The 23,103-nt window shown below is 41.8% G+C and overlaps 1 protein-coding gene and 1 pseudogene across 3 annotated transcripts in view; one reads left to right on the top strand and one right to left on the bottom strand.

The window, feature by feature from the left end:
* Klhl12 (kelch like family member 12) overlaps positions 1–23,103 on the bottom strand; it is a 34,389-nt gene that overhangs the window by 5,702 nt on the left and 5,584 nt on the right. For 2 of the 3 annotated variants that reach the window (XM_034513154.2, XM_034513155.2), the window contains exons 3-7: positions 19,389–19,542; positions 16,156–16,373; positions 10,974–11,123; positions 7,713–7,827; positions 1,120–1,226 (exon numbers count right to left, since the gene is read on the bottom strand). In XM_034513154.2, coding sequence (XP_034369045.1) covers positions 1,120–1,226; positions 7,713–7,827; positions 10,974–11,123; positions 16,156–16,373; positions 19,389–19,542 — 744 coding nt within the window. The remainder of the gene's footprint in view (positions 1–1,119; positions 1,227–7,712; positions 7,828–10,973; positions 11,124–16,155; positions 16,374–19,388; positions 19,543–23,103) is intronic. The other variant, XM_076941233.1, reaches the window with a different exon arrangement.
* On the top strand, positions 20,603–21,468 carry LOC117716198 (large ribosomal subunit protein eL6 pseudogene; annotated as a pseudogene).

The raw sequence follows: 23,103 nt of genomic DNA, 5'->3' as shown, positions 1-23,103 counted from the left end.
CCTGAAGAGGCTAGATGGTGACTGCCTACAGAATGAATTGCTTCTGTCTCATTGTGACGTTTACAAAAGACGTCATGGCTTTTTACTGTCTTCTCTAAGGCACTGGGCTAAGAGACTGAAAAGTACGGGCATACTGCTAACCCTGTAGCCATATTTCTGGAATACCCTAAACGGTAATAGTCCAAAGGTTTTCCAAGTTTCCTTAGAAATGATTCTTGGTTGTACAGTACTGAAATACTGAAAGGAAACTTAACTTTTTCAGTTGAACAGGAGTTAGACTCAACATAACAAGCTCAATCGAGTACAGCATGACCAGTGGTACAAGCTATGTAGCCTAAATGGTGGCAGCAGCTAAATTTGATATATGGCTACTGACACTTCTACAATAAGAACTTCTAATCCAAACAGTCAGAAACTAAGCTGGGTGTGGTGGTGGCACATGCCTATGATGCCAGTATTTGTCAGCCTGAAGCAGGACTGTCATAAATTTAAGGTCATCCTGGGCTATCCATTGAGTATCAGGCCAGCCAGAGCTATACAGCAAGACCTTATCTCAAAAAACAAGCCAAGTATAGTAACTCTCATGTGTAACCCTGGCCCTCAGGACGGTGAGGAAAGCCTGTAAGTTTGAGGCTAGCCAGGGTTACATAGTGTGTCAGCAAGACAGTTTCAGGAAGTAAGGAAGCCTGTAAGTTTGAGACCAGCCAGGAATACACAGTGAGATGTCTCAAAACAAACAAAATAAACAAACAAACAAAGGGACCAGCAAGATGGTTTCTTGGGTAAAGGTGTCTGCTGTTAATGCTGATAACCCACATCTGATCCTTGAAAATTATTCTCTGACCTCCACACACATGGTATGCCACAGACATGCCCACATGTGTGGACATACACAAAAACAATAGAATAAAAATGGAAAAACCCAAGAAACAACCACTACTATCCAAAGAAAAGCAAAGCAACCATTTATTGGATACCTAACTATCCATACAGCATGGCTGAAAGGAACATGCATTTTGCTATTCTGAAGCTTTTCTACTCTCAAATTCGTCATTTATGAGCTAGTGTCAGGAACCAATGACATTTCAAGTCTGCTGGAAATGGTTCCACTATACTTACTGGCAAAAAGCTCCACTCCTGTGTCTTGGGGTCATATTTCTCTACCACATCAATAGGAGACTGCTGGCTTCCGAAGCCCCCAACCACCAGAAGCACTTCATTGGCTCCTAAGGACAAAGGCAGGAAAAGGCAGGTTACTTCACCCTAGCTAGGTGATTGTTTACAGGAAAATATAAGAAGAAAGATTCAAACAGGAAACTGTTGTCTTCTTTTGGAGGCACTAGATACTAGATCAAGGGCCTCAGTGTTATACCACTACCTGTAACCACTCCTACACCACATTTAAAACTTTTTATTGCAAGACTGAGTCTTAACTTAGTTGCTTAGGCTAGTTTTGAACTCCCTCTATATAGCCAGGCAGGCCTTGAACTTGCAAGCCTTGTCTCAATCCCTGATACAGCTAGCTTATAAACCTGTGCCACCAGGCCTACCTAGGATGCTTTTGTATTTGCCTAAGAAATAATCTAAAATAAAACTGTGTAATGGGAAGGTATCTATTTTTTTATTTTGTGTTTCCATGTGTTTGAGAATGTCTGTGTGTATAGATTTGAATGTATATCTTGTGTATGTATAGGCACTGGCTCTGCCTTGTATTTCCTGTGTGCCCCCCTCTGTGTGTCTGGTCTGGTATTGTTCTCTGCCTTGTTTATTGAGACAATGTCTACTGAACTGCGGAGCTCTGCAGTTAGGTTGGACAGACTCAGCAGCAAACTCGGGGCCTTCTTCTGGCCCTTTGCAGCACTGGGCTCCCGGTGAGTGCTGCCATGCCTGACACATGCTGGGAACCAAGGCCTGGCTCTCACACTGGTGATGAGCAGCCTCCCTGCTGCAGGAAGGGACTTCTTTCTGAGGCTTTAACTTTTCAGAGTCTGAATCTCTGAGATGCACTTGTCACCAGAAAACAGGGTCCTGGGCCCCTAAGACTGCTCCATAGCTAAGATCATTGGCTGCTAACCCTGATGACCTGAGGTCAACCCCTAGAACATGGTAGAAAGGGAGAACTGACTCCCACACAAACTGTCCACATGTGCACCCCCAATGCACAAAATAAATGTTAAAGAGAATAAGGACAGTCCTTTATTTTCTTACAGAAAGTAACAGCCTGCACATCAAACTTTCCATCCCAAGGCCTATTTCTGGCCTTGGCTCTCTTCAAAGGGCAAAACTTTGGCAGAGTTCTTCTGGACATCTACTCTGATAAGTCATGGGAAGAATACTTTGGTGGTGTACTAGCCAGACAATTCAGGAACTAGGGGTTTGCAACCTCTTGTGTCAGTGTCTCAGGTGACCATGAACTGAAGAGCAAATGCAGCCCCATGTATGTGACAAGACAGATACAGTCCGGTAGCAGACCTGATAGCCAAGCTTTCTGTTTTGTGCCCTCACCCCCATCCCTTTCAATTCTGTGAGAACAGGTTCCTCTGTGTTTCTAATTCCTGAACTCAAGAGTCCTCCCACTTCAGCATGTACCAGATTACATCTGGCTAAAACATGGTAAATGACACTACAGGGATATGATCAGAAAAATGCAGTAAGTTTTCTATTGATTTTTTTCAGCCGTTGTTACATTATGTAATTCCCATATTTAAAAATATCAATAAACAAAGCACATCAGCGGTAGGCAAACCTCTATCAGTTGGAGGCTAGCCTGGCCTGTCTCAGAACTAAAGAAAACCAATCAAAGAACAAAAAAATACACTTCTTGTAAAGGTCAAAGAAACAGTAGTAGGCAGGAAACAGATTTTGTTATAAACCCCAGAAAAATGGCAACTGCCTGTCAACACAAAATTGTTTCATAAATACTAAAGTTCATAGTAGAATTTGGGCAGAGAGGTCAATATGGATCACATTTGTTTTTTATTGAGATAGTCTTGCCATGTAGTCCAGGCTAGCCTCAAACTCACCATCCTTCTGCTTCTACCTCTCAAGGCCTTTTTACTGTAAAACATTCAACATGTTTTAATCGAATGTGATTTATCATCATGCCTACCTACTTAGTGATTTCATGGGTTTACAAAGCTAGGACTCTAGCTTACTGGAGTCTCAATCTTCATTATAAAGGACTTCATAGCTGGGCGGTGGTGGCACACGCCTTTAGTCCCAGCAGTTGGGAGGCAGAAGTAGGTGGATCTCTGAGTTCAAGGCCAGCCTGGTCTACAGAGTGAGTTCCAGGACAGCCAGGGCTACACAGAGAAACCCTGTCTCGAAAAAAAAAAACAAAAACAAAACAAAAAAAAAGACTTTATAATTATCCAAGGACAGATCCTGTTTTGAGAGACTGCTACTCAGGCTTTACAGATAGCTTAGCTGTTAAAGGCTAGGCTCACAATCAAAATATAAGACTGCTGACAAAGTAAGCTTTAGTAAATTCCAGTAATCACCAGTAACATCACCTTCTGTTTTGGGGAAGATGGACAAGGTCTAGGGATGTAGCTCAGAACAGCCCCAGACTTGTGATTGTTTTTTCCTGCTTCAACATCTCAGGTACTAGAAATCAGGTGTGCACTGCTATGAAGGACGTTTTTGTTGCTGTCCTTGTTTGTCTGTTTGTTTTTGAGAACAGGTCTCTCTATGTAGTTCTAGCTGGCCTGGAATTTATTATGTTGACCAGGCTGGTATAGAACCCAGAGAGATGCAGCTGCTTCTGCCCCAGGTGAAGTTAGTATGCACCCTCATACCGTGTCAGAGGATCCCTACCTTACTGTTGTTACTCAGGACGGAACCCAATCTCTCCTATGCTAGGCAAGTGCTCTCACTGAACTACCTCCCCAGCTATTTCTGAGCTTTCATCTTGAGACAGAATGTCTGAATTTACTTGGTAGACCACTCTGATTATAAACTTAAAATCCTTCCTGCACTGGCCTCTTGGGTAGCTGTGATTACAGGTGTACACCAGGACGCCTGACGAGATTGATGTGTAAGCTGGTGGTGCCCTTACAACATAAACATTGATCTAGTCAAAGACAATGTCAGCATGTCTTCAAAGCCATCAGTTACATAAAACTAAGTCTAAGTCCTGAAGGTCAGAAAAGAGTTTTCTTATCTGCAAAATATTTAAAGAAATGTAGACAACAAACTTCTAGAGAAACTTCTGCATTTTCTGGCTCATAAAAATTTCCATTGGCCTTAGTTCAGTTTAATAATCGATTAATGAATGTGATTATGTAAAAAAAAAAACAAAAACAACAACAAAAAAAAACACCCTATACCTTCTGTCTTGGAAAGTACCCTAGTGAGTACTTCACCCACTTTACATGGATACAAGCTGGAAACTTACTTTCTTTGAGCTCTAGACCCCAGACTTGTTATTTTTAAGACAACAAAGGTAACTGCATGTTTTTAGGACTAATGCTGAGGTGTGTAAAGTTAACAGACTGCCAAGCTGCCCTTGCCATCACACCTGTAGGGTAATGCTGTTAAAGCCTGGGTGTGGTGGGTCTCTGCTTCTACCAACGACTACTCAAGAGCTCTGCCTTTTAAGGGCTGAGGACCAAACTGGAGGCTCCCACTGGAGGCAGGCCTCCCATCACTGAGCACTGGAGGCTCCCACTGGAGGCAGGCCTCCCATCCCTGAGCACTGGAGGCTCCCACTGGAGGCAGGCCTCCCATCACTGAGCACTGGAGGCTCCCACTGGAGGCTCCCACTGGAGGCAGGCATCCCATCACTGAGCACTGGAGGCTCCCACTGGAGGCAGGCATCCCATCCCTGAGCACTGGAGGCTCCCACTGGAGGCAGGCCTCCCATCACTGAGCCTCCCATCATTGAGCACTGGAGGCTCCCACTGGAGGCAGGCCTCCCATCACTGAGCACTGGAGGCTCCCACTGGAGGCAGGCCTCCCATCCCTGAGCACTGGAGGCTCCCATTGGAGGCAGGCCTCCCATCCCTGAGCACTGGAGGCTCCCACTGGAGGCAGGCCTCCCATCCCTGAGCACTGGAGGCTCCCACTGGAGGCAGGCCTTCCATCCCTGAGCTCTATGCCTAGCACTTGTCCACTTTCAAAAATGGATTTTTCCCCTTCGATGCCCAGCCAGCACAGCTCGGTGCCTGTAGTCCAGCTACTTAAGAGAATGAGGCAAGAGAATTAAGAACTTTAGGTCAGATTGGGCTATAGTGCAGGATTCTATTTAAAAGACACAGACAGACAGACAGACAGACAGACAGACAGACAGACAGAGCGAGTGAGAGCGTGAGAGCGAGAGAGAGAGAGACCAAGAGACAGAGACAGAGACAGAGACAGAGACAGAGAAAAAGCTGGGGATAATGAGCTGGCTCAGCAGGTAACGGCATAAAGGCGTTTCCCACCCAGCCTGGACAGACACACCATGGCCTGTGCAATGTCCTCCCACTGCTGTGCTCAATACATAAGAAAGAAAGGAAAAGAGGAGAAAAGCCCCAGCTGTGCACACTTGACTCCATGTTTCACTTGGTGCCACACCACCCATGGTATAGCTGTACTGTAATCTACTTAGTCATTCACTCCTCTACAGGAAGAACTTGGGTTGTATACCTCTCCTTCTCTTTCTCTAAATATATTTCTGTGTGGTAGAATTTGGGGTGATTTTTAATTTTTTGCTTCTATATATTTTAATATTAAGCATACAGTATGGGTGACACTAATAAACACTGGAGGTGGGCAGGACTGGAGATGTCTCAGTGATTCAGAGCACTGGTTGCTCTTCTAGAGGAAAGAAGTTTGATTCCCAGCACCCACTTTGTAGCTCACAACTGTCTGCAACTCCAGTTCTATGAGGATCTGACATCCTCGTCTGGCCTCCATGATACACAAACATCCTCCATTGAGGCAAAACACTTACATATTATAAAACAAAGTAAAAATATTTAAAATGGGAAGAATTTCATTAGAAACAACAGCAAAGAAGGCCACAGAGATGGATCAGTGGTTAAAAGCTCACACTATTCTTGCAGAGGAGGTTTGGCTTCTAGCACCGAGCTGGCTCATAACAGCCTATAACTCCACTGTAGGAGATCTGGTTCCCTCAGAAACTCATATAAACACAAACACACATGAATAAAAGGAATCTTAAAAACAAAACAAGAAAAAAACTGGAAATAAAACCACTGCTCATTCCTCTATCAATAGACAACTTGATTATCAATATCCTAATATACATTAACTCTAAAATCAAAAATAAGAAAAGGAAATAATGATTAACCATTTGGGGCTGATGAGATGGTTGCATGCTAAGAATCTGTTCCTAGAACCCACATAGTGGTTCACAGCAATCGGGAACTCTAGTTCCAGGGGATCTGATACCCTCTTCTGACCTCTGTGGGTACTGTACACATGTGGTACACAGACATGCAAGCAGGCAAACACTCAAACATATAAAATAAAAAATAACTCTTAAAAAAAAGTAAATGAAGCGCCACCTCATATATACAAAATAAATGATAATCTACAAAATAGTTTCACACAGTGGCAGAAAGGCTCTTTTGACAGAGAAGTAATGGAAACCAAGATAAAAATAGCTAAGTATTTACTCTGTGTCAGCTAGGTATCTTATCTAAGTTCCAATTCAATCCTCCCAACAACCCACTGAGAAGAAACTAAGCCTCATTTTAGGGGTAAAAGCATAGGATCAAATAAGTGTTTTTTAAAACTATTTATTTTTTGACTGACTGATCAATTGATTGATTGGAGACAGGGTCTACTATTTAGCCCAGGATGCTCTGGAACTCACTATTTGGACCAGGCTGGCCTTGAACACAGAGAGATCAACCTAACTAGGCCTCCTGAGTACTGAGATTAGTGCTCTGTGCTACCATATCTGGTTAGGATCCGATAAATTGTTATCACCAATTAGCCACTGGCAGGGCTTAGATGTGAACCTCTGTCTGCTAACATAGTAGCACGTACATGACAGTAACCATTCCTAGCCTTTTCCTAGATTTTTTCATTTAATTGTCATAACTTTCTTAGAGCTGGATGTTATGTTGATTTCCAGTTCACAGATAAAGCATCTGAGGCAGATAGAATAAACTTCCTGTCTAAGGTAAGTAGCAAACCAGAATCTGTACCACAACTCTGGCCTCACAGGTCAGGATTTTACCTATGATATGTGATTGTCAAAGCCCTGTAGTTTTAGGACTCTGTCTGTCTGACACAGTCGACCATGCTGGCTTCTGACTTTGTATGTGCCCAAGGATGAACTTAATCTTCCTGCCTCTACCTCCCAATCACAGGCATTCAACACCATAGCCCAAGCATGCTGTGCTGGGGACTGAACTCAGGGCTAGGAAAGCATTCTAACAACTGGGCTACATCCCCAGCTCCAGGCCCTTCATTTAAATGCTTAAATAGAAATTTAATGTTACATAATATATGATAATTTGTAAAATCTTTTTTTCTCTACTTTATCTAACTTAATCTCCAATAGTTATGTACCATAAAGACACTCTCAAACTACAGGAATTAAAAGCTTAAAATGACAGCTACTTGTCTAAAGAGATTAAAAGCAGGTTTGAAACAAGTCTACTGTATGCATTACAGATGTTATTTCCAACTATATCATACCCTCTGAAAAGGAAGTTGAAAGACACCCCCGAGTTTTACCAGGAATACCAGCTTACCTAGACGGGCTCTTGTCCTGGGTCCTTGCATCTGACTCCGAAGTTCAGGCCTCAGGTGAAACTTCTTTGCTTCATCAACTAGATCCCTGCACTGTAAACTACAGCGGATGAAAGGCTAAAAGACAGAAGGCAGAAGGAAACTGGCCACTTCTAATATTATAGTAACAAAATGACACATATAAAGAAGCAATTTATGTTATGTACACAGATAAAAGCACTTAAGGATTAGTATGAATCTTAAGGGAGCTGAGCATGCTGGCTTCACATCTGCAACTCCAGTACTTGGCAGGCTGAGATAAAAGGATTCCTGAGACTTCAGGCCATCTCAGGGCTACATACTGACTTCTAGGTATGACTACAGGGAGACACTGTCTCAAAAAGGCAAGACACACATTTTCATTCTCATTCTCTCATATTCTCTCTCTCTCTCTGTCTCTCTCTCTCTGTCTCTCTCTCTGTCTCTCTCTGTCTCTCTCTGTGTCTCTGTGTCTCTCTCTCTCTCTTATTCTCTCTCTCTCTCTTTGAAAAATGTCTTCTCTGAAACAACTGTCCCAAAGCTCACTCTCTCCTTTCTCCTTCCTTCCTTTGTTCTCCTCCTCTTCTTCTTCCCCGTTTCGTCCTTCCTTTCTCTTCTATAGCCCAGGTTGGTTTCAAACTTACAACAGGGCATAGGATAACTTTCAACATCTGATGTTTCTGCATTCATCTCCCAAGTGCCGAGTTATAGGCATGCATTCACCATTAGTCCAGCTTCCACATCTATATCCAGTGGTGCTCTAGATGGGTTGGAGAGATGGCTCACTTTGGTAGAGTCCTTGCCATGTAAGCATGATGACCCAAGTTCTGTCACAAGAAACCACATAAAAAACTAGACATGGTAGCCTATACTTGTAATGTCCCTACTAGTGGATAGATGGGCAGATCCCTGGACTTGTTGCCAGCCCAATCAGAAACTCTAGGCCAATCAATAAGAGACTGTATCTCAAAAACCAAGTTGGATGGTCTGAGAAACAGCACCAAAGACTGACCTCTGGCCTACATGTGCATGCATATGTGTGTTTATACACATACACTTACATAGGAAATAGATCTCTGTATTAGCATCTACCTCCACTCTGTACTCTGGTCTCTAGTCCTATAAACCGCACCAGTAAGGTGTCTACATGGCTGCTAGCTGGGATGAGTTCTGCTGACGGGCAGACTCCTCTCAAGGTCTGCTCTTTCCCTTTAGGCTCTGAGACCCACTTCTTAGCCCAACTAGACTGAGAGCCGGTGACAGCTTGGCTGTTCTAGATCTGTAGTCTCCACTGTCTTTTACTGTTTCTCCAAGTGTAACTTTGTGAACAGCTCCTTTATATATGCATAGTGAGCCTGCCTTAGGACCATACCATCTGTTCCCTGTTGGGGTCTTCAACTCATATGACCTCTACTTTATTAGTTTGACTCCAAGAAGTTCAGCATGCATTGGAAAAGAAAGTATGTAACAGTAGCAACTACTGCTGTACAGACATCTCTAAAGCTTCTGCATATGAATACTGGCAACCATGTATGAGGTGGGTAATGTAAGTGCTGCTTCACAAAAAAACCATCTGAGTTCGTCTCCCTAAGGGTCCCACAGGAGTATTTGATTTAGGATCTCAGCCTCCTGATTCTAGCTCTGGATCTCTGTACCAAACACATGGAGACTGACTCAGAAGGGCGTGAGGGCTGAGCTTCATCGTCACCTTGACTGATTTGGGAAACACACCAACTGCTGTGTCCATGAGGGGGGTTCTGAAAGATTTAGCTCACGTGGTAAGACCTACCTTACTGTAGGCCACACTGTGCCATTGGCTATGGACCCAAACCTAACAAACAGGAGACATTCAGCTGAGCGCCAGCTTTCTTTCTCTGCTTCATGACTATGGCAGTGTGACCCACAGCGTCATGGTTTCCTTCTGCCATGCCTTCTTCAGGATGAACTATAACTTTTAACTGAGCCAATATAAACCAACCCACTCTTCCTTCCTTCCTTCCTTCCTTCCTTCCTTCCTTCCTTCCTTCCTTCCTTCCTTCCTTCCTTCAGTTGCTTTTGTGGGGTATCTTATCACAGCAATAAGAAAACTAACAAATAAAGGTCTTAAGAAAGAAGGGGAAAATGAGTTTGAGATGGGTCATTAATTAGCCAGATTTTTTTTTTAATTTGTGTGTGTGTGTGTGTCCCAAATTTGTTTGCTTGTTTGAGACAAGGTCTCATGTAACCTAGGCTGGCCTTGAACTCTTGATATGCCTGCCGACTTCTACCAGAGATTACAGGCTCTCACTACAACAGGCCAAGCAAATTTTGTAAACAACTAAGAAACTATTTTTATGGTTAACTTCTAAAATGGTCAGGTCCTGGCCAAGAAGCAACTCAGTTACTGGGCTTCACCTAAATGTTATAGACCAGTGCATGCCAAAGTACAGTTGTCAATTGAGGAACTGACTCCATGGGATTGGATATATGTGGGGAGGGGGGGCATTTCTGATTAGTGACTGATGTGGGAGGCACCACTCCTCAACAGGCAGTAGTCCCTAGTTGTATCAGAAGGCAAGCTAAGCCAGCAATGGAAACAAGCCAGTAAGCAGTGTTCCTTCATGGTCTCTGCTTCAGCTTCTACCCCTGCCCTTGGTTCCCTTGATGATGGACTGTAACATGCAAGGAAATAAACCCTGCCCTTCCCATGCTGCTTTGTGGTCATGGTGTTTATCACAGTAGTCCATGTAACACAGTGTATGGGGTGTGTGTGTGTGTGTGTGTGTGTGTGTGTGTGTGTGTGTGTGTGAATTACAAAACATGGCTGCAACTTAAGTTAGAGAAATACTTTTATAAAACAACAGAAAGCTCAACTGCATCAAACTAAGTAAACCAGACTTATTAGAAGTAAAACCTGCGTGTCTAACACACAGCAACTCTTGTCTCGTGTGTTTGTTTTCAGAACAATTTATAACAGTTTATGTTTAACAGAGACTGGTATACAGTTTTTAGAAAACATCCAGAGGTACATAAAACAAAAAGATAATACTGCACAAAATTAAATTATGGATTTTCATTTGTGACAGAGGCCTAATTTGCCAAGCAATAAACATTTCTTATGCCTAGAATGTTCCTAGCTTTCTCTCTCTCTCACCATTCCTGCTGAAGGGAACCAGGAGACTGCCTACATTAAAGCTGTTGGCTTTGAGTAATTAGGCTGTGGAGTTAGTGGAGTTTCTAGATGGCAGATGCCTTATGTGACTTACCTCAGCATCAATTACATCTGTAATGTACCTGGGAGTCAGCAGGGGCATCCGAACATACTGTAAGAGGTCAGGTAAAGACTCTTCTCGCTCCTTCTTGGCATGCTTCACCCAGTTGATAACAGCCTCAAATACTGGCTCTTCAGAATCCACCTATTAATGTAGATCACACATCACGGACTTTTACTTTCCCAGTGAAAAGGTGTCCCCACAAACTGAAAGCAGCCATGTTCACATTCTCCTCTGTGCTCCCTGCCCTCCATTACTGTTATTTCCCATCTTCCAGAATATGGAGGTTCTGGGAAAACTAGCTTTTCAGATACAGGAAGAGAATTACATGCGATTTAAAATGAACTAAGATAGTATTTAATAAATGATGAGTCACATGTTGGCCTCCCTTTCAGAATTGTATCCATTCTTGAATTTTTGTCTGGATATTTCTGCAACTTTAGTAAATAAACATGGAAGAGGAAATCTGTTACCCTAATTAAAACTGAAATAATTTTTATTCATAGTTGCCTCTAAAGCAAGAACTTCACTTTATCATCATAAATAACACTACAGTTTCCAAAGTATGGTCAATCGGCATTTAAATAACTACTATGTGTTAGATTCTGTGCTGTTTTGTCATGTAGATTCAGATCTAGATTATACATGATAAATAGATAAAGTAAGAAACACCCTCTAAAGTATGTAGTATGCCACCAGAAAAGTAACAGGCACTGTAAGACCTAGGACTTTCCAAAGGCAGTCACCTAGGTGCAGGACCCATGTACTCTTGGCAGTCTCTGGGCATTTGTAATCTGACGCTTCTTTTGAACCACTGACTGTGACTGCATGAAAGCCAACCAATACACCTCATACACCTTTTCCCAAAGAACTGTGGAACTTTGCAAAGCAGAAATGTTTGGGCTTGTTCTGTCATTTTATAAATGTACTTAACTTCTACTAAGTGCCAGGTACTGACTTCACTGATGATGACAAATCAAATCTAGTCCCTGTAGGGCAGACTCTGCCTTCACCTTATCCACCTGTGTTATCCTTCCAAGTGCTGGGATTATAAGTACTGCCAACTATCAATGAGTATAATTTTGTTGTGATTAAAATTATGCAGGAAAGTAGGAGAGCTATGAGATAAAAACAACAGGAAATTTCTTCATTTAGACTAGGTCAGGAAAAGTCTGGATGATGATGGAGGAGTAGTAAATGAACCCGAAAGAATAACAAGAGAGTACTCAAAGGGTCAGATGACACTGATAATTCTGGCACTTGGAGGGTTGTTGAAACAGGAGGATTGCCAGGCGGTGGTGGCCCACGCCTTTATTTTTTTTATTTATTTATTTTTTTTCAAATTTATTTATTTATTATATATACAGCAGTCTCCTACACATATGACTGAAGACCAGAAGAGGGCACCAGATGTCACTAAAGATGGTTATGAGCCACCATGTGGTTGCTGGGAATTGAACTCAGGACCTCTGGAAGAGCAGCCAGTGCTCTTAACCTCTGAGCCATCTCTCCAGCACCGGCGCACGCCTTTAATCCCAGCACTTGGGAGGCAGAGGCAGGCGGATTTCTGAGTTGGAGGCCAGCCTGGTCTACAGAGTGAGTTTCAGGACAGCCAGGACTACACAGAGAAACCCTGTCTCAAAAAAACAAAAAAAATTGGGAGGCAGAGGCAGGCGGATTTCTGAGTTCGAGACCAGCCTGGTCTACAGAGTGAGTTCCAGGACAGCCAGAGCTACACAGAGAAACCCTGTCTCGAAAAAAAACAAAAAGAAAAAAGAAAAAAGAAAAAAGAAAAAAAAAGAAAAGAAAAGAAACAGGAGGATTACCTACATAGTGAGTTCAGGGCCTGCCAGGGATACAGAATAAGAACTTATCTCAAAATCCCCAAGAACACTCTACATCAGGAAAAAAAGAAAAAAGAGTGCACCAGAAGCTCTAGAGCTGCACTGTCACTACAGTGTCATTAATGAAAATAAACAGAGCTCAGCTTCTTAGCAGTACTAGCTACATTCCAACAGCCACCCAACAGCAACATGCCTAGGGGCTATCAAACCAGGCAAGAAAATTTAGTCCATCTTGAAAGGATTTTCTACAGGTCAGAACTGACCTAGAGCAGAGAGAACTGGCATATAGGGACATTTTAGCTGACCAGCCTGGTAGGAAGAAGGGTGGGTGGTGACAGAGTCCGAGGTAAGCACCAAGTTGCTGAAGGCATCCTAATAAGAGCTGGATATCATTTGAATTTTTCCAGTGGGACAGAAATAAAGAGATGTTTGTAAACACTGTTGTGGTGACTATGGGTAGAACATTTTATAAGGGCCAAGAGCTGCAAGATCAGTTCTAGTCTTCTTTGTACAACAGGCTAGACTCCAGTTGTGGCAGTCTTGGAGAAATATGTGGGAGTTCAAGGTGATCCAGCTTACAGACAGATGATAGGAAGGATGCAGGGTATTTATTATTAAGAAAATGTTTTCTAGCCAGGCGATGGATGGTGGCACATACCTTTTGTCCCAATACTGGGGAAGCAGAGGCATCTCTGTAATTCAAGGCCAGCCTGGTCTACAGAGTTCCAGGATGGTCAGGGCTACACAAAGAAACCCAGTCTTGAAAAATCTAAATTAAAAACAAAAATATTTTCTTTTGTCTATAAATAAATAAATTAAAATTTCAGAGAAAATGCTAACTGTGCCTATGAATGCTAATGATTCATAATGGGGAAAATAAATATTCTTCACAAAGGTTTTTTTTTTTAAATGTATCAGCCAAGACATTTCCAATTAATGCTTGGGACAGTCCTGTGTACTATGTACTAATGTTTTTAATGGGTTTTAATCATATGTGATGCTTTAATCATAAGACACACTGCTTCCCACTATTTAAGTGCTGCTGGGACTGAGCATGCTGTTGTTTGAGATGGTGTCTCACAGAACACAGACAGGCCTTGAGCCCTCCATCCTGCTACCACTGTTTTGCCATCAGTTACAGGGTTACAGACTAGCACCCATGCCTGGCTCCTATTGTTTTATTAGCGGAAGTACTATGTAGCAACTGGAAGTCAAGACATCTGGTTCCAGTTTTGTGCTGGTCTCCAAAACAGGGAAAAACAAACAAACAAACAAACACCTTCTGTTGTTATGGGGGGGCAGTCTTGACATACAAGGAAGGAAAACAACATAAGAGAATGCTCAAACTTTTTTATCTTGGCCGCTGAATATGGCTAGCTACTTGCTCTCTCTCTGTTCTATCTTATTTATCCAGAGTCTACAACAGGTCTAGAATGACTGACTTTTGTGCTGACTTCTTCTGAGGGCAGTTAGAAGCAAACCTGGTGGTGAGCTCACCCATAGCTTAATGTTTGCAGGAAAGGCCTTGGGAATTTGTGGCCTGATTTGTTTCTGGTTTGTTTGGTTTTTTTCTTTTCTTCTTGTTGTTGTTGCTGTTGCTGTTTGCAGAAAGGGTTTCATACAGCCCAAGTTAGTCTGGTACTCAATATGTAGCAGAGGAAGGTTTTAAATTGTATCTTCTGCCTACATGATGGACATACAGGCACAAGCTAGCACACCCAGCTTTTAAATTTTTCCCCTTCCTTTCTTGTTGGTTTCTGGAGTCAGGGTTTCTTCTAGTCTCCAGTAGGAGTAGCCTAGGACGGTTCTGAACTTCACAGCTCTGCCTCCCATACACTGGAGCTACAGGCATGTGGAATCACATCTAGCTGCTTGCCTGGATCTGAATCCTGGCTCTATCATTTACTACCTACAATGGTATGATGGTTTACCTCTGAGCCACAGTTTCTGATAGCTGCAGACAGATTTGAGGCTCAAATGAGGTGGATGCCACAGGACAGACTGGGGCAGGGTGGTTCAGTGACACAGTACTTCCCTACCGTGCCTTACCAATTGCAAACTCTAACATGGAAACACAAAAGAATCAAAAGAGGAGGTGGGAAGGAGAAAGAGAGTAGATGCACCAAAGGATAGGGATTTTTCCTGTAAGTACTCAATAAGCCTTTGACAAAGTAACCAATAGTAAATGCTAAGTACTATTTTCCTATAGACAGCAGTACTTAGTACCATCACTGTGTCTTCTCATACACAGACAAATCAGGAGCCATGACAGGTGTGGTGGCACACACCTTTAATCCCAACACCTGGGAGACGGAGGCAGGTAGATTTCTAAGTTCAAATCTAGCCTGAAGATCCCTGTCTCAAAAAGACAAAAAATAGATTATTTAATAATAATAATAACAACAACAATAATAATATAAAAAAGGAGTTTTTTTTTTTTTTAATCTAACCACTGGCTCCTAAATGTGAAAAATACACTTTGTAGCCATGGCTCCCAAGGCCCTGCACCACAGGGATGAGAACACGACCAGCACATCTTTGACACATCAGCACCTCTAACAGTGCCGCTCCAGGCTGGTATAAAAGTCAAGTTGGGGAATAATTTCTGTCTAGGTGCAAACAATATACCAACTGTTCTTATCAGTTTTGTCTTACAACAGTTGTTAAAGAAAGAATTTAACAGTTGTTAAAGAAAAAATTGGCTAAAATTTAATAAAAGTATACTTAACACCTTTTACTTTGTAACATACATACCTGTTTTATAGCCAATCAGAACAGAGACCAGATGGTTTACACAAAGTGCATCACTCCTATGGTGGGGTTTTTTTTTTTTTTTTTTTTGAGACAGGGTCTCACTGTTCCCTAGGCAAGCTTGTGATCCTCCTATCTCAGCCTCTTGAGTACTGGGATTACAGATACACATTGGTATGCCTGGATGGTCACAGAATTTCTTTAGGTAGCAAACTCTCCTATAGCATGTCAAAGCATTAAACCCATTCTAATACTTTCTAATGCACCTCTTATATAAGCTGAGGAACACATGCTCAGTAAAATATTTCAGTGGAGAAATAAAACTCAAGAGGAACATACACACAGGACTTGGCTCTCTGAATATCTTTCTTTATAGATACGCAAATCAATTAAAACTTTTGGCACCAATATGGGTATCTGATTATGAAGCCATAATATGGACACATTCACTGCACCCTGCTCTGTAACTTTAAGGAAACTGTGCCAGGGGGACACAGAGAAACCCTGTCTCAAAAAACCAAAAAACCAAAAAACCAAAAAAAAAAAAAAAAGGAAACTGTGACACCCAGCCCAGTCTGTACCTGGATCTCGTCACACTTGATCAGCTTCTCCACCTCTCCTTGACTCAGGAGGATGAACTCTTCGTGCTGCACCACTTCAGGAAAATGCTTCTGGCTAAAAACCTCAGCTGCTTGCATCAAGTCAACGCAATTGTGAGTTTCAGCAAAATCCCTGATACCCAGGCAATTAGATGGATCCAACTGACTTTCTAAGAACTCACAGCAGGCTTGTTTCACACCTAGGACAAACACAGGTATCGAACAAACTTCAGGATACTTGGCCAAGTGTAAAGTGGCCTTCCATTCTTAGATTTTAACATCTTCTCTACAGTTATCAGAGGAACCCTGGCTCTACACCTTAACACACTCACTAGAACATTTATAGTCCAAGCATTTAAACATTAGCTGTCTTATGTACTATGTCACCTTTAAAAGCCCTTTACACTTGCTTCTGTCTTTAAAATGAGTGTAGCAAGTCGGAACTAGTTTCAGGAACCATCAGATTGCTGCAAACTCTTACCTCTGGAACCATTCTAAAAATAGAACTTAATTTACTATGTTCTTATTTTTTACTCTAGACAGTTGTTTTGTTAAGATTTACTTGTTTTTATTTTGTAAGTATTAGGTCTGCACACATGTAACTACACCATGGCATACAGTGTCCAAGGAGGTCACATTTGTCCCTTGGAACTGGAGTTAAAGGCAGTTGTGAATGAATCATCATGTGATGCTGGGGACTGAACCCAGGTTCTCTGTTAGGACAAGTGTTCTTAACCACAGAGACATCTCTCTAGCCTCTATGTCAAACTTATTTTAAAACTCCAGTAAAGAAAAACAATCCCATAATTCTTTGAGAAATTCAGAATAAAATCTTGGATTGTAGCTTAATAGAAAAGCAGCATTGCTAGTCTAGCATCTCAGCATGTGCAAGGCCCTGGGTTCAAGCCCTGCAACTGGAAAACAGGAAAGGGCCAGTGCATGAACTCAGTTCTTGTTGGTTAGTGCATGAACTCAGTTCTTGTTGGTTTGGTTTCGTTTTTTGAGGCAGAGTCTTACTATGTAGCCCTATCTGGCCTAGAGCTCATGGTGTGCACCAGAATGGTCTCAATTCACAAATATTAGTCTGCATCTCTTTCTGGGAGTGCTGGGATTAATGGTGCAGTAATTTCATAGAGGTACAGTAATTTCAGCTATCAGGAGGCTACAAAGGAGCATATACTCAAGGCTAGCTTAGACTACACACAGTGATACTCTTATCTAAATCAGACCAAACCAAACAACAGTAAGAATGTTTCAATTATGTGGATATATAATTGGAGGTTGAAGAGACAGACTGGCTAGACAACTGAAAACATAGTACTCAGGAGGCAGAGGCAAGAAAACAGAGTTAGGACCAACTGGGATACAATTCAGGGCCAGCCTTGTCTACACAATGTAGGCCAAAACAAAGAAAAAGTACACAAACACACAGACATACAACACACACACACACATACATTAGAAACTGGAAAGGAGATCATCTCTAATGCAGTGAAAATTATATTTTAACAGTTATATATCAATTTGAAATTTATTTTATTTACTTTTTTTTTTGAGATATGGTCTACCTATGTAGCCCATGCTGTTTCTCCTTCTCAAGTATAAGATAAATTTTATTTTATTATTTTTTATTTGTTTGTTTTATTTTTCTGAGACAGAGTTTCTTTGTGAAGCCTTGGCTGTCCTAGAACTAGCTCTGTAGATCAGGCAGGTCTCCAACTCACAGAGATCTACCTGTCTCTGTCTCCTGAGTGCTGGAATTAAAGACATGTACCACCACTGGCTAGTATAAATAGATATTTTTAAAGCAGACATAGCATAGAGGTGCATGCCTTTAATTCCAGCATTTCAGAGGCAGAACCAGGTGGATATCCTTGAGTTAGAGGACAACCTGACCAGCAAGTTCCCAGATAGCCACAGTTACATAGTAAGACCCTGTTTCAAAAACCAAATACAAAAACAAACCAGGGGACTGGAGAGATGGCTCAACAGTTAAAAGCACTATTAGTCTTGAAGAAGATCTAGGATCAGTTCCCAGACCCCAGAATGCAGCCTACAACTGCCTGTAACTCCAGTTTGAGGGGATCCAACACTCTCTTCTAATCTCTGTGGCCATCAGAGTTCATACATTTGAGCATAATAATATACACATTAAAAATAAACAATAAAAGTAAACAGAAATAAATCTTAAAAAGATATTTTACATGATTCAGACTTAAAGATACAAAAATGTTTATAAGGAAAAGCCCTCTTAGCCTTTCCATGCACACAGACATCAAATGACAGGGTAAAAAGAATCTACATAGACATGAATAGTATCAGTTTCTTGACAATTTTTACTATGTATATATACATGTAAATATATATATATATATATATATATATGTATGTATATATGTTGTATGTATATTGTATGTCTATATGTATGCATTAAGGAAATACCTCTATTTTCCATTCTGCTTTGTTTGGCTGTTTAATTGGTTTATGTGTAGGGTGCTTTGGTAGCATGTGTACCTGTGTACCGTTTTCAGGCCTGGTGCATTAGGTTCCCTGGAAATGGAGTTACAAATAGCTGTGAGCCACCAGTAGGTGCTGGGAATCAAACACAGATTCTTCTGAAGAACAGTCCATGCTCTTAGCCTGAGTCATCTCTTCAGCCCCTTTGGTTCATTTTAAGATGTAGTCTCATTTTATACACTAAATTGGCTTGAAACTTACGCAATCCTCCTGTCTTAGCTTCTTAAGCTCTTAAGTGCTGGGATTATTGATGTTAGCCACCATACCTGGCTCTTCCATATTTTCAAAAATGGAAAAAGTTTAAAAAGTTTAAATGTGGGCTGGAGAGATGGCTCAGGGGTTAAGAGCACTGGCTGATCTTCCAGAGGTCATGAGTTCAATTCCCAGCAACCACATGGTGGCTCACAACCATCTGTAACTGGATTCAATGCCTTCTTCACATAAAATAAATAAATAAATCTTTAAAAAATAAATAAATAAAATAAAAAGTTTAAATGTTTTCTTTTACAAGACCCAAATACTCTTACGTGGAGAGATTCTTTTGCATTGCTCTTGACTATATCTGATCTTCCATGCTCAAAGATTCAAATGTCATGCCTCAAGACTGATCTCTGAAAGTCTCTTGATTAATGTTACATCAAAGAAAACACTTCCAGGGCTAATGTGTCATAAACAAGGACACCTTTTATTGTCTGTACCTTTCAGCTGGAGAAGACAGGCTGCAGGGAGCAGTTCTTGAACATTCTCCACTGTCACATGTACTGTTTCTGTGTACACGAAGTCCAACAGGATTTCCATGGTAGAAGCAGTTAAACCTTGAATGTCAACATATGGCTTCCCCTTCTCTGAAAGCTGAAAATTCATGAGTAGGAAAGGATGGTACTTTTAATTCCACAAGGTAAAGACAGAATCCAAGTCTAAGAGTATAAAGGGATACTGGTACTAATTAAATATACATCTTTTAAAAACAACAATCTGAGGCTGGAGAGATGGCTCAGTGGTTAAGAATACTCTGCTTGCTGAGCAGTGATGGTGTGCACCTTTAACCCCAGTGCTCAGGAGGCAGAGGCAGTAGATCTCTTGAGTTTGAGGCTATCCTGGTCTACAGAGTGAGTTCCAGGATTGCCAAGGCTACACAGAGAAATTATTTCACAAACAAACAAACAAACAAACAAACACAAACAAAAAAGGGTACTAGTTGCTCTTCCAGAGGACCTGGGTTCAATTCCAGCACCCATTGCAGCCAACAATCATAACACCTGTTCCAGGTGGTCAAGCCATTTTCTGACCTCCAAAGATACCAGGCTCACACATTTGAAACAGTCATACATGCAGGCAAAACACTCATAAGCATAAAATAATTTTATAGAAAAGTTTAAATTATAATCTATTTTATTTGATTTGTATCTGGCAAATATGACACATATTTGTAAATCTTCAAATAAAATGAACAGTTGGCTGTATCCCTAGGAGTAAACAATAGAATATCAAAATTTCTAGAAAATTAACCTGATTCCATATTAAAACCAACATAGATGTCTTAAAGAACAGAATACAAAAGTTTCATAAATATACCACTAGCGTCCATGTGCCTTTATGATAAAACATCTCTCTTCTCTTCTTTCCTCTCCTGCACACCACCCTATATGCTATGTGGCTGGCCTGGTTTTCAGGTTGTAGCCCAAGCTGTCCTTGAACTTACAGCCACCCTCTCACTCAGACTTCTGAGGGCTGGCATTACAGGCACTTGCCACCATGTATGGCTAAAATAGAAATAGTCAATGAAATTTCATGAGAATAGGACTCTGAAATTTATAGCTACAACCTCCTCCAAGATTACCACATTCCTCTCATCTGCCCTCAGACTACATCTGGATAGAAAAAGAGCATGAGCTCTTTCCTGTCTTGCAATATGGCCGGTGAAAAGACAGAGAAACCTGATACGAAGGAGAAGATATCTGCAGTCAAGAAGTCTGGTGGTGATGCTGGTGCAGCCAAAAAGAGTAACCCTAAGGTTAAAAAGCCCAGTAAAGTGAAGCCCCATTGCAGCCGGAACCCTGTCCTGGTTAGATGAACTGGCATGTACTCCTGATCAGCTTTGTATTCCAGAAAGGCCTTGTACAAAAGTAAATATTCAGCTGCCAAGACCAAGGTTGAAAAGAAGAAGAAAAAGGAGACGGTCCTTGCTACTGTCACAAAAACAGTTGGTGGGAACAAGAACAGTGGCACCCAGGTGGTGAAGCTTCAAAAAATGCCTAGGTATTATCCTACTGAAGATGTGCCTTGGAAGCTGCTGAGCCATGGCAAAAAGCCCTTCAGTCAGCACATGAGAAGGCCACTCCAGCATCACTCTCAGGACTGCCCTGATCATCCTCACTGGGCACCACAGGGGCAAGAGAGTGGTTTTCCTGAAGCAGTTGGGGAGTGGCTTGTTACTTGTGTCTGGACCTCTTGCCATCAAGAGTTCCTCTGCGCAGAACACACCAGAAGTTTGTCATTGCCACCTCTACAAAAGTTGATATCATCGAGGCTAAAATCCCCAAACACCTGACTGACACTTACTTCAAGAAGCAGCAGCTGCGCAAGCCCAGGCATCAGGAGGGCGAGATCTTCCACACAGAGAAGAAATAGGAGACTACAGAGCAGCAAAAGGCTGATCAGAAAACTATGGACTCGAAGATTTTGCCAAAGATTAAAGCTGTTCCTCAGCTCCAGGGCTACCTGTGATCTCAGGTCTCCCTGACAAACGGGATGAATCCTCACAAACCGGTGTTCTAAATTGCTTACAACCTAATTAAACAGCTTCATATGTTAAAAAGAAAGAAAAAAAAAGAACATGAAGATCTTCTGTTAACACTGTCTAAGCTTAGGGGGAGGGGCGAGAGGACTGCAGTGATGGAGAGCTGCTCTAGGCTATGCAGTGACATCATATATCAAAAATGAGATAAAAAACAAATGCAATAGCAAAACCTCAGAGCCCTGGGACAGAGACATGGAGGTCCCATGACTCTCTTACAAGCTCAGGGTTCAGTGAGAGACCTTGTCTGAAAAAGCAAGGTAGAGAGGTGGAGAATCGGTTAAGGAAGACAGACATGTGATGCCAAGCTCTGGGCTCACCATGCCCTCACATGGGTTAGCACACTCATACCCACATGTGCTCACACACACAAACTCCTATTACATCACTCTTATGTACTTCCATTATAAACTAAATGACTTTGTCATACTTGATTTCTCCATCAGCCCATAACAACAATGACAAAAAACATTCTTTAAAAAAATCAGGGCTGGAGAGATGGCTCAGCGGTTAAGAGCACTGGCTGCTCTTCCCAAGATCCTGAGTTCGATTCCCAGCAACCACATGGAGGCTCACAACCAGCTGTAATAGGATCCAATGCCCTCTTCTGGTGTGTCTGAAGACAATGACAGTCTACTCATATACATATAATAAATAAATAAATAAATCTTTAAAAAAAAAATTAAAAAAAAAAATCAATCCTTCTTTATTCCCTGCACAAGAGGGAGTAGGGAGACTAGGACAAAGACAGAACTTGAGGCCAGCCTAGTCTACAAATCAAGTCCACGACAGCCAGGGCTCTGTTATACAGAGAAACCTTGTTTCTGAAAACAATAACAACAATAACAAATCAATCCCTAACCAGGTGTTGGTGCACACACTTTTAATTCCAGCATTTTGGAGGCAGAAAATGGATCTCTGAATTCAAGGCTAGCCTGGTCTACAGAGGGAGTTCTAGGACAAGCACAGAAAAGCCCTGTTTAATGTTTAAAAAGAAGAGAAAAAAAAAAAGGAAGGAAGGAAGGAAGGAAGGAAGGGAGGAAAGGAGGGAGGGAGGGAGGGAGGGAGGGAGGGAGGGAGGGAGGGAGGGAGGGAAGAAAGAAGGAAAGAAGGAGGAAGGAAAGAAAGAATCATGTATGAGAAGAAATGAGGGTCCTCCCCCACAAGATTCCAGAGATTTCTCAATGTTGAAAACCAGTGCAGGCAGACGTTCTCCAAGATGACAGCAAACAGGACATGTACTGTTTTAGCTGGACTGTATTAGCAGCTGGCAGTCTTAGTCCATTTCAAGCTCAGCACTTCTGGTTAACACTCCCTACCCAGCTAAATGCCAATGCTTTGGGGGCAGACATTATGAAGAACAGTAGAGGCTTGAGAGCTGTGCTGTTGTATTATTCAAGATATTTTTTTTAATTAGCCAGGATTACCCAGGATGGCCTGACTGCTTTCTGTTTCTCCTCCCAACCTTATGACTGAGCATGGGAGTTAAGAATTACTTTTTCAGTCACATGCTGTAGAGGCAAAGCCTACTCTGTGTAGTATTCTCAAGTGACGTGACCTTGACAAGGCATTTGTTGAGACCCTTCATCTGTAAAATGAAATGGTAATATTTACCC

Source organism: Arvicanthis niloticus, chromosome 10 (assembly GCF_011762505.2).
Source record: "Arvicanthis niloticus isolate mArvNil1 chromosome 10, mArvNil1.pat.X, whole genome shotgun sequence".
Taxonomy (NCBI): Eukaryota; Metazoa; Chordata; class Mammalia; order Rodentia; family Muridae; genus Arvicanthis; species Arvicanthis niloticus.
The sequence above is the reverse complement of the archived record's forward strand: the minus strand, read 5'-3'. Positions and strand labels throughout refer to the sequence as shown.